Raw genomic sequence first — 12820 nt, forward strand, 5'->3', positions numbered from 1 at the left:
GCTGGCAGGTCTGTCCACGTAGGATTACAGAATGTGTCTGTTCAGACTGAGTAGTAGCATTGCAATGCACACATCAGAGTACTTTAGATGGATTGAAACATGAACCTGGGATATATTAAACACCATTCCTACCAGTTTCACATCCAGGAAAGTATGAGGATTATAGTAGTTTCTCAAATTCTTCTGAAGGCAAAGAGCTATCAAAGACTTGAATAATAACAACTCTATGAAAGTAAAGCTACAAGGCTGAAATAAGAGAAGGGCATCATTTAACATTCAAACATGACTACTTCATTGTTAGACTAGAAATTCATTCCTGTTGCTGAAAGTTTGAAAAACAAAGAGGGAGTATTTTAACTTTGGGCATTCAATGCTAGGGAAAGACCTGAAGCAGATTTATCATGATAGAGGAGAGAGAAAGGAAAGGTGGGAGAAAAGCATCTCATACACTTCTGTAAAGAAAATGTTTTATTTAAAGTGTTAATTACCATTACCAGAATGAATTTGATTTACATTAGTTGGCGTTCATAACAGGCCTAATCTGCCCTTTTGTTCCAACTGGGATTCCCTTTATGTTTAAAACATATTATGTACAAGACAGCAATGATCACTGGAATAGTCCTATTTACATGACTAAATCATAGGTAGAATTGCAGACATGAAAATTAAAAAAAAATACATCAACTTTTAAATAAATACTGCATAATGACAAATATGTACAAATATTCCATATGGTCATGTCCTTCTTATTAAAATTAGAAATAATTTATATAGGAATATGCACAAAAGTTTACTTGACTGCATCTCAGTATCAGGAAAATGGTAATAGGTTTTTTTTTATTCTAATGGATATTATGGACTGCATGTCTCTTTAATCAATTGTTGCTGGTACATAGGCATCTAAATTATTTCAATATACATAGTTTAATTGGTTTCTTCAACAACTTAATATCGATCCATTGTACATCTCAGAATGTCAAGACATAGTCTTGGTGAATTTCATATTGCACCACATAAAGAAGGCATTTTTAGTGATACTGCTTGTAACTTCTGAATCCTATCAGGCATGACTTTTTTTTTCTAATGGGCAGCATTAGATTTTCAAACAAACAAAAAATACAGTAACTCTGTGTGCATGGTCTCAATTTGAAGGTAAATAAATGCTGTGTAGACTTCCAAGAATGTTGCAAGATATTTTGATTTATCTGTAAGTATGTTATGGACCCAGAACAGATGGGCTTTTAGATGTTAGCTAAGTCCTATTTCCTTTAAACTGGAGAACTGATCACAAGTTTGAACTCCTTCCCTACCATGTTAAAAGTTGCCACTTAAATTGAAATCAGGGATTTTGATTAACTAAGATTTTACTTTGAGACATTTGGTGATGGCATCAATGAACAAGTAAACACATTCAACTTTCTTCAGAACAATTAGAAAATATACATGAAGTTTTTTCCAACATTTTCCCAGCAGGTTTTTGTGTACCATGAAGTTTTTCTCAGAAGTATACTTTATAAAGAATTGAATTTTATAGAACAAAAATAAAGTAATTTTTTTTTAAAGTTAAGATTGTTTAGCATTTTATGAGTATTCAGAATAAATGGAAACCAGTAAAATAAATTGATTTTTCATTTAAAAAAATATTAAGACCTTCTAGAAATAATACTTCAATCCCTGGATGAAAGACACTGGTGCTGAAAACAGATTTATTAAAGACATCACACAATGGCCACATGACTCCAGGATTTTGTTGTAGAATTCAATTTGAAGGTGAGAAAAAATAAAAATAAGTTACCATGCACTGTACAATAAACTGCAAAAATTCAAATATCTTCTTTATCAAATACATGCTGACTTACTTTAATGTACTCCCAAGCCATGTTGCAAAATCCTTTTCAACATGCTGGAAATAATGAAAGCTCTTAAAAGTACTCTTTTTCCCAAAGAATTCAGAAATGCAGAATGATCTGCAATCCTGAACCAAAGATGGGGCATATGAGAATATTAAGTCAAAAAATAGCAGTTTTAGAGTATAGTGATCATCCTGGTAAGTGGGGGGTGGGTAGGTGGAGAAAATCATTAGAGGCAGAAGAAGGTGAGATAGAGAAGAGGAAGAAAGATGTGTACAATTTGCACATAATGTTGATCTTTACAAGGCTTTTTACCTTTTACATTTAAATAAATTGAATATATTACACTTGTCACATAAAGAATTTTCTGTATTTTTCTAGAAAGTATTGTCATTTTTGATGCCTGCAAAACATAGACCATGATTAAAGAATGATAAACGTGGTGTGTCTTTGTATCACCCTGTTGCATTCTCTCCCTTTTAAAACCATGCACTAGTGAAATTTTTCTTTAAAAAATAATATAAATTGTTGAAAATGGCTGATTTTATTCTTTTTTTTGCAAGTTGCAGCCCCGAGAAAATAATTTAAGTGTTCAGCTAAACTGTGTCCATGCAAAAAAGTTTCTTTAATTTCATACAGTACAGTATAGCCACAGAACTTGTTTTTCAGAGTCTATCACATCTTGGCTTTTACTGAAATGACAGGTGGAGCTAGAGGTCTGCCACTGCTCATCTGTGATGCTGCCAGTGTGTGCTGGGCTTCTTCACTTGAATTCCACAGGAGATCTGATTTTTTTTTCTGACCATTTCTTTGGTCTCCTGCTTGTCACTTCATGTTTCCTACTTCCCTACTGACTTGTAATGGCTTCATGGTCACATAGCTCCATTTCTGTGGCATAACTAGGCTTCTTTTGGGGAGGGGGAGGGTGGGAAGGGAAGGAACATGTTAGGGAGAACAGAATTTGTTTTAAAGGAGCCAGAAAATAAAGATGTCATTGAAAAGGACGTTTGTTGCATGAAACAGATTTATATTAATCCATGGCTTCAGATTGGACCAAAAAATGTGTGTCCTGAACTCCAAACCCATTAGTTCTTCATAGCTCCACTCCTTCACCTGAGGGCCTTCTTTAGGGCACAATGTGTGCAGCTTCCTCTGAGAACATAGGATCGCTTTGTATCCCTAGAAACAGGCTCAGAAGACACAACAGTAAGCATGCAGTGTTACCAGGGTTTGCGACCTGTAATTTTTGTTTTTTTGTAACGCTGGTTGCTATGACAGTTTTACAGATGCTATGAACGAGCATAAGAAGGTCCCGTTGAACTTTCCAAAGATGATTGGGAAGCTCTTCTAGTCAGAGGGGCCAAAGTTGGATCTACTAGGGAAGAAGGGGGAAACAGTTTGAACCATCCAATCACCATATTAGACAACTCTAGTTCATCTAAAAGTATTTGGGCCACTCCCATAAAGGATTTGTGATCCATTCGTCCATAATCTCCCCAAACAATGATCTGTTGGTAAAGTAGAAAGGAGAAAAACTTTAGTATGAATAAATAAGTGGTATTAGTTTATGTGCTAAAATGCACCTCATTTATGTTTTATAGATAATGTAAACAGCTGTATTTAATTATCAGCATATTTAATCATTCTATTGCTATAGTACAATGGCAAATTATAGGAAAGCTACTTTTGGAGCTGTATAGATAATTTAGATCAAAAGCATTCTAGGGAAGTTAAATTAATGTATGAAGTAAAGTCTACACATTTAGTCTCCTCAAAGGAGACCATTTTTAAACTTGAAAAACACTAACCACAACTTTTAGGACACAATCAAGTGTTTCAGTTATTTCCAGAAATAGGGAAAAGAAAGGAATGTGACAGGAGACACAGTATATGAAGGTCTACTCTGGAAAAGTATTTTTTTTTTTTTACATAAAAAGGGAGAGATTCAGTAAATACCTGTAAAACCTTTCCCTGTGGGCTTTCATCAAATGACAACAGCTGTTGGTAAAGAGGTTCCAGTGTTTTTCTTGCCACTTTTGTTTTCTTTTTGGCTATGCAGACTCCGTTATCTAAGAGATACACCTTTACATACGGTGCTGAGAAGGAAAAAGGAGGGGAAAGAAGTAAAGAGCTACTCTGACTGAATGACCCAAACTTTGTTTCGTGTGTGTGTGTATGTGTGTGTGGTGTGTGTGTCCCAAACAGGAGCCAAATTAGATGTTAAAAGCGCTCAAGACCATGAGATTATAACCACAGGCTAGAGTTCTGAAGAAAGAAACCTAAAATATCTGGATAAAGTGAAAAATAAAAGTAAATGATTATATTTTGGTGTCATGGCTATACCGCCTCTCAGTTGGGTACTGAAATTTGAAAACCTTATTAAATAAGTTTTTTGAATTGAGTATTACAAAATGTCTACAGAAATATATCCTATTTCAAAAATGATGACTTACACATACACGAGGTATGTGAACTGGGTGAGTGATCAGAGCCCAGATGTAAATATTTAACAAATAAATAAAAATACAATGTAACTCAGATAATGTTAATTTGTGATTTTCTAAGTCACTTTGCAGCCCACAGGAATCTGTTTCTATTTGAGTTTGATCCCATGGCCTTACACAACCTATATTTAAATGTATATATACCCAAATAATACAGTAAGTTTAGAGCTAATTACATTTCCCACCTACCTCCAAATTTACTTGCTTTATATTTTCTGTGCATGTAGTCTTTAAGCAAAGGATGTGTGTGATAAGTTTAAATTAAGTTGAGATGGGGCAGGAAAAATTTGTGAATGCTGTAAATTGATTTTGCCTCTATGACAATAAATTTTTTTTTTCTAACCACTGGGGAAAATAACAAAAGTGCAGCACAAGCCAGATCATTTTAGAAAGGTTGTTTAATAAATAGTATATAACATAATAAGAAATCTTAAATAGACCGGTAACTTAGAAGGTTCAAGATCATTATGTCAGCCAATGAAAGATCTAATTCTGAGCTATTACTGTGAATAATTTCACTGTCTTTCAATAGAGACATAATAATCCCTTCAGTTTGATTATATAGTTTATGCATTATAATAAACACCTTAAGATTACAGTGATATTGAAATATTAAATGTACTGTCAGTAAATACTTTCACAAAAACATCTTTTTGTGTTTCTTTCTTCCAAACTACAGAAAGGGACACTTTTAAAATAGCTTTCATATCAGACATATTCTTAATGTATTTCTGGAGCCCAGGTGTTTCCTTCATTATAAAATCAAGCTCTAGTTAAACTTAGTGGGGGAATTTCTTCAGAGCACTGATTAATGTGAAACTATCCTTTTCACATAGAGTGTGACAATGCATAAATTAAATAATCTATATCTTCAGCTTTAATATATATCCCCCAGAGGTCCGATTGCACATTTCAATAAATTGTCAGGGTATAGATAGAACTGAGGATTTTGCCTCATATTTTACTGAAGAAATTAAGGGCATTTGCTGAGAAATCCTTCGTCTCCCCTCCTTATTTTGGATCACTCAGATTGCTTCTGCTGTTTCACTCTAGTCTTACTAGAGGTCTCCTAGCCAAGGCAAACCACTCTAGATGCATGCAATGTCTTATTCCCCTGTCCTGTCTTCCCAGGATTATAGGCTCCAAACCCACCCCTTAGGGTCCCATAGTTAAACATTTTTACAAATTCTATGGTTATACTGCTCTCATTTTCACATCTGTGCCCTCCTTTACATTATACTGCAAATATCTCAGTTCAGGTTCTTATTAACTCTCACTCAAACTTCTACAATAGCCTTCTAATTGGTCTTTTTATTTTCAGTCTGTTCCCTCTCCAATATATCCTTCATAAGAATGCCCACATATTCTCTCTAATCATAGTTTCCAATTTGCAAGGAAGCTAAGAGTCAACCCATACCTAACAGGAATACCCTCTATAAGGGTCCAACTGATTGCCTCTTAAAACTACCTCCTGAAATGGTTCAGTAAAGTTCATGGCCTGGAGTCAGGAAGACTCATCTTCCAGAGTTCAAATCTGGCCTCAGACACTTACTAGCTGTGTGACCCAGGATAGGTCACTTAACCCTGTTTGCCTCAGTTTCCTCATCTGTAAAATGAGGTGAAGGAAATGGCAAACCATTCTAGTATCTTTGCCATGAAAACCCCCAAAACCCAAATGGGGTCACAAAGAATTAGACACGACCAAAAAATGACTGAACAACAACAACCAATACTTATCTAACTTTGAAATGACAACCATTCTAATATCAGAAGACCATTAGAAACAGCTAGTTTGTGCCTTGGATAAGGCACTGTCTGGGCCTGGAATCAGGAAGATGTGAATTCAAATGCTGCCTTAGAGTTGTTGAGAGGATCATATCAGAATAATATTTGTAAAGTGCTTAGCACAACAGCTGGCGCATAGTAGACGCTTAATAAATGGCTGTTTTCTTCCCTCCTTCCAATTACCACCCTCCATGCTGGCCTTCTCCTCCAGGCTAAATAAACATCCCCAACTTGTTCACCTGTTCCTCATATGGCAATGGTTCCCAGCCCACCCCATCAGTAGAAGATGTGCTTCTATCAATGGATATAAAATCACAGAAGCTGTTTTGTTGCCATATTACATTAGCTCATACTGAGCTGGCAGTACACTAAAATATCCTGGTGTTTGTTTTTTTTGTTATTGTTTTAATGTGGCCTTTTATCTCGTCATGCCTCCTCTGAATACCTTACTTGTGTGGGTCAGGTTTTTTTAAACCTAAATTTAGAAACTTACATTTAACTCTTTTAAATTTCACTCCATTCCTCTATTCAAAAACCTTCAGTAAATCTCTATTGCCTATTAAGTAGAACAAAATCCTAAATCCTGGCATGATTTATTTCCAAATGTTCTTTCCAATTTTATCTCACTCGTCTTTCCTTCACATTCTCTTTAGTATAGATACATTTCACTGGTGACAAGGTCCCTTTTTAGTTCATCCCTCTTTCGGCTCAATGCTTTTGTCCTCATCATTCCCTCCTGCACAGAACTGACTTTCTCGACTGTGTTGAAAGCCTTCCTTTTCCTTACCACCTAACTCAGTTATTACCTTCTTCAGAAGCATTCTCTGATTCCCCTAGCTTAAAGTTACTAATATGGCTTTGTCTGTACCTTTTTGTAGTTATCAGGACATTTCTTTAGACCTGGTCCTTTGCATTATCTCATTCTACCTTATGTTATTTGAATAGGTGTCATTTTCCTATTAGATTATAAATTGGGTAAGGTCTTTGTCTTCTTTTTCACTGTCCTTTCACATAGTGGATAACCTACTCTTTGTTAAATGGAATTTCAAAATGCACCACAGAATTTCAGCAGCTTTCATTTTTGTCTCTAGTTTAAATTTACAGAATCAGTAACTGAATGGTGGTCTCAAAAATAATGAATATTTTTCATTTATTCAAATAAAACAAACTCTCTTAAATAGGAAAAAGTAGATGAGGTATGTGGATAGTACCCTACTAAGGTAGATAAATCTCCAAAGGGGCTAGGAAGTACTCTTCAGTTCCTACCTGGCAGTGTCTTTGAACCTGGTTTTACAACAAGGCCACGGGCCCGAATTATTTCTACCTCCAATTGTCCCTTTTTGTCCATCATTCCAACCTGAATGTCACCTAGAGGCAATATAAAAAGGGCATTAGCATCCAAAGACAATCAGAAAGCTTCACATTCAGATCTCTGAAGTAATCACTGTTTAATTTGCCATTTGCTAATGTACTTCTGGACATCAGTTCAAATTTTTGTCATGGATTCCTTGTCTAAAAACAATACAATAAAGAAGTACAAAAACTTTTAAAATGTAATCTTATTTTTTGTTCAACTCAAAAACATTTCAAATAAATATGAAATTGAAAAAAGTTCCTAAAGATTTTTTGAAATGGAGAGAATGTGACTTAGAATAACATTATCATTTATCTACATAATCACATAACAGGAATACTCACCCATAGCTGGTGTGGCCAATGTCTGACGTCCAACTAACTGAGCTGGACCAAGGCCATCCAGAAAATCACTGAACTGGCTGTCTGAGGCCAATCGAACACCAGGGAAAATCAAACTAAGAGGAAAAAAATATATAAACAAGGTTAAATCCCTGTTACTTCACTCAGTCAGATAAATATATTTTTTAACACGTTTCTCCTTGAAACTCCTAAAACAATCACCGTCTGTTATGATTCAATAGGCATGTAATAGACAATCTGGTGCCATCAGTTTATTTTTTTAATTTGGCTGTTTGATCTCCTTAGGTAGATTATAAGCTCCTCAATGGCAGACAATTTGTTTTGTATTTGTTTGTATGCCTCACAGTGTCTATTATAATGCTATAAACATAGAAAGCACTAATGAATCACACAATATTGAAATTAGAAGGAACCCACATGGCTTCCTAATGCAACCCACATCTGAAAATGAATCCTCATCATAAAATATCCATCAAACACTTTTTTTAGCCTTTGCTTGAAGATGTCTCATGAGTGGAGAAATACATTGCTTTGACAAGGTAGTCCATTACATTTTTGCACAACTTTAATTGTTCAGGAATCCTTTTCTTACATCAAATCTAAATTTGCCTCTCTGTAACTTCCATCTATTCTTTTGCCCACTGAGGTCAAACAGAACAAGTCTAAACTTTTTCATGTGAGAGCTCTTCAAATACATGAACACAACTATTATATCTCCCCTAAATCTTTTATTGTCCAGTGTTAATATCTACAGTTTATTCAATTGATTATCATATGGAATGAACTTGAGCTCCTTCAACATTACTATTTTCCTTTTCTGACATTCTCCAGCTTACCAGCATCCTTCCTAAAATTTAGGATCCAGAACTGAACAAAATATTCCACATGTGATCTGACCAAGGCAGATACAGTGTGGCTACTATGTCCTTAGTTTGGGACACTATGTTTTGTTTTATACAGCCAAGAATTCAATTCACTTTCTTGGCTACAGTAACACAATGATAAATCATTCTGAGCATGCAGTCTACTAAAACTGCCAATTTTTTTTTGGGGGGGGGGTGATAAACTATTATCTAGCCATACCTATCCTATTTTGTCTTTGAGAAACTGATTTTTAAAATTCAGATGAGACTTTATAATTTTTATTTTACCCAGTACATGACAATTTCTATTTGATTTTCCATACTTCTGTGATATTCACAGGTTTTGTTTGTCCTTCATTTTCAAAGAGGAAATCAGGGAAATGATGACATGACTTTTTTTTTTTTAAGGAATTGGGGTTAAGTAACTTGCTCAAGGTTACATGGCCAGTTATTTCTGGGTGTGGGGCTAAGTATCTGAGGCCAGATTTGATTCCCAGGTGGATTTGATCCCCAGGTCATCCCGACATTAGAGCCGGTGCTCTTACTCGCTGAGCCACCTGGCCGCCCCAATGACATGACTTTCAGTTGACTTTGGTTTGAGCAACTGAAGGACAAACAAAACCAACTAACCTACCCTTCCTTCCTTCCTTCCCTCCCTCCCTCCCTCCCTTCCTTCCTTCCTTCCTTACTTCCTTCTCTTTTCACAATAGGTCCCTGACCAAGCTCCACTTAATGGCTATATTTCGTGCCCTCCAGGCTCAGAGTGAATGTCAATAGTAACTCTCTTTTGACCAGCAACCCTGAGGGTCTTCATCTCCCAGTTTTGATTTTTTTTTAAATTAAAGGAGTCAGCCCTTGATTCACTTCTTAAAGAGGCCTATTCACTGAATGAGTGTTGTTACCTCACTCTAAGTAAGTCCCTGAAAAGGCCTTAGTCTAAAAAGGCCAAGGTCTCCCATTATATCCTGGCTCTTCTCCAGTCATCCTGATGAATATCAGGTCACTGGATCCAGATGGCTCTAGAGGAGAAAGTGAGACTGGTGACCTTGCACAGCCCTCCCTCACTCAAATCAAAGTCAACTGCAAGTCACGTCATCATTCCCTGATGTCACCATCCTCTTCCAGAAGGAAGGACAAGCACAACAACAACACAACCTCTCTGATTCTCTAACATTTTATTTAGACCGTAACTGGTGCCCACTGCAGACTGCCCTTTTTCTTTAGCTATATCTTTTCTTTCCCAGGCTTTAGGGCACATCTTAAGCATTGGTTTCTTTAGACTTTCTAATCGAATCCTACCTTATAAGACTTAATCCAGCTAACCCTATGTTTTTGCATATCCTTTTGCATTTTCTGAGATCTATGTATGTTTGTGCTGAGTCTATTTATCTGGTCAACTCAAACTTTTCTCATAAGCTGCAATCTTTCAGTGACCTAGTACTATGTTAATAACTCCTCCTGGAACAAGCATGAAGTCTAAGACACAAAATGGTTCCTGCAATTTTGAAGCCGACTAGATGATCCCATCCTTGCTCACATAGTTCACTCACTTTCCTTCAGAACTATAGCTGTTCATGCTTCCATCTGTAGATTCGCGGCTTGCCTGCCGAGTCATCCAATTTCTCATTTCTACTGCCAGGCCAGTTTCTGTACTCCTCTGGACAGTACTCCTTAGTTTTTTGCCTCCAGCTTCTGTATCAACACAAAATTAAAAAAAAAAATACAGCAGTGGCATAACTAATCTGTTAAAAAAGAAGGGGTAAAGGTACTTGAGATCTCTTCATGAAAAGAACTACATAAGTACAATACACCATATAAAAGAAAAGGTGTTACAAACAATGTTTGCTGTGTAGGAAGGACAAAAAAACCTTTAAGAAATCTTTAAAATGGAAGCAAGATACACAAAGCACTATTCATTTATTCGAGGTTATTTATGACAGCACACCAATTTTTAGCATCACAAACAGAAAAGGTTCAGTTTAAGTGAAATAAAAACATACTTTGTTTCCAGTGAGATTTTAAAATGCTTTCTCTCATTACTTATAGTATTAAACCTTTTTTTCTGTTTGTCATAGAAAAGGCAAAAGCTGAACTATTAAGGAAAATTAGATATTGAATAATTCCCAAGTACTTGTCTTTAATTTTTATAGCTAAATGCAAAACAGGAGAGTTTCTCTATTTAGTAACAGCCCAATCATTTATTATAGGAGAACAATGATGATGATTTTAAAATAATGGCAAAGTCTTCCATTTTGGAAGATGAAACCTCAGTAGTGCCTTATAAAAAAGATTTTTTAAAATGCTAGGAAAGTGGTAGGACAAAAACCAATTGAAAAATCTGTCTTTTGTTCCTAAAACAGAAACAACCAAACATGGTAAGGGGAACAGGAACAAAGAAAAGTGAGGCGAAAGAAAATAAAGCAAAAGTGAGTTTTTTTTTTTAACATAAAAGCATTGTAAAAATAATCATTTTAGGCTCTTAGAATACTTTAAGTTGATCTATTTAATAGTCATGTTAGGAATAGATAGATAATTATGCTAAATAATGAAATCCAGAAGAGCTTCATTTTCATTTGCTTGTAACTTGTACTTTAATAAACAAAGGTCATATCCTCCATCTCAGACTTTCCTGATGATTTTCACATGGTCTGTATTTATGCATGAAATGACTTCTCTGCTCCACTGGGCCCAAATTTGTCCCTTACTTCCTTTTAAAGATAGCTAAACTAGGAAATCTGTCAAGAGAAGTTAATCCCAAATATTTAAACCATATACAAACTTTTAGGAATAACTTCTACACAACTTACCTTCTCACACAACTATATTTGTTTCTTTCAAAATTTGTGTTTTTTTCCCATGTATTTATTACAATTAAGATCTTTAAGTATACTTTCTAACTATCTACACTAATGAAGAAACAAAGAAGTCAAAATTCTAGAGCTAGAAGGGACCTCAGAGGCTATTAGGATAACTGCATAATTTTCCAGATGGGAAGACTGAGAACAAAGAAATCTAAGTGACTTGCCCAAGATCACACAGGTAAATGAGTTAGCTAGTTAAATACCATTTATTAAACACTTAATATATGCCAGGGTTTCTATTAAGAAAAGCAAAGAAAGGCTATGTCTAACATTCTACTGCACCACACTATTTCTCACTTACATTTGTTGTTGGTATAAGTATTTGAATAAAGGATGTATCTTTTACTCTAGGAATTGACCTCAAATCAAAAAATGAAGTTATGTTGTACAGGTGTCATTTAAGAAGAACTAAGAAAACTAGATCTGGGAAAAAGTTTCAAATCTTACCTTAACCCCTGCTTCAATTACTCCCTAAGAACAACTGCATTTTAAGAATAGTTTCTTAAAAGATGAAAAATAAAAAGGTATATGGGTTGATAGGAAATAGGACCTGAGCTGATATTTGACAGCATTTGCATCCTCAGAGGACATTTCAGGAGGGGAAGTAGCATAAACAAAGACACAGAAGAGGGAATGAGCATGACAGACAAAACGGAACAGGAGGAGATAAATCTAATTTAAATACTAGATTCATGGTAGGAGATAATGCTGGTCAGGATAACTGGGATTTTATTATGAAGGGCCTTTAATGCCAGAATGAGGAATGGAGTTTGTGGGTAGAGTAGGAAGAAGAAACAGAATGGAAAAAACACTGCTTTAGGGAAATAGAAATCCTGAGTTAGCACTTGGGTTCCCTTACTTGTACAAATCATTTTATTTCTTTGAGGCTCAGCTTCCTCATCTGTAAGATGAGGATAATATTATTTTTATTACTTACCTCATGGAACAGATGTGAATAAAACGCTTGATGAATGCTAAAGTACTACATAAGCATAAGCTATTCTTCACAATTATTATTTTTAAAATATTAAAAATAAAAGCAATCATGTTGTACTGATATTGGCATAAGGACTATGTCCCATATAGAAATTTATATATTCTAAATGAATGTTTCATTCAGTAGTAGCAGAAGTGATGTGAAACAAGTTAATTATTGTGGCACTGTGAAGATTTAACTATTAAAAAAAATTACTAATTACTTAGAATATATACATCACCTTAGTAGACTACAAATTTATTGA

At 35.2% G+C, this 12820-nt stretch overlaps 1 protein-coding gene across 3 annotated transcripts in view; it reads right to left on the bottom strand.

Moving 5' to 3' along the window:
- Window positions 1-492: 492 nt before the first annotated feature.
- Window positions 493-12820, bottom strand: part of RIMS2 (regulating synaptic membrane exocytosis 2) — a 574369-nt gene continuing 562041 nt past the window's right edge. For all 3 annotated transcript variants that reach the window (XM_069081283.1, XM_069081282.1, XM_069081284.1), the window contains 5 exons: window positions 10269-10410; window positions 7838-7950; window positions 7406-7507; window positions 3807-3946; window positions 493-3358 (listed from right to left, as the gene is read on the bottom strand). In XM_069081283.1, the coding sequence (XP_068937384.1) occupies window positions 3140-3358; window positions 3807-3946; window positions 7406-7507; window positions 7838-7950; window positions 10269-10410 (716 nt within the window). In that variant the 3' untranslated portion in view covers window positions 493-3139. The remainder of the gene's footprint in view (window positions 3359-3806; window positions 3947-7405; window positions 7508-7837; window positions 7951-10268; window positions 10411-12820) is intronic.

The sequence above is a fragment of the Petaurus breviceps genome, unplaced genomic scaffold, assembly GCF_028583685.1.
Source record: "Petaurus breviceps papuanus isolate PSGF00001 unplaced genomic scaffold, PetGlider_PUasm1.0 98, whole genome shotgun sequence".
In the NCBI taxonomy this organism is placed as follows: Eukaryota; Metazoa; Chordata; class Mammalia; order Diprotodontia; family Petauridae; genus Petaurus; species Petaurus breviceps.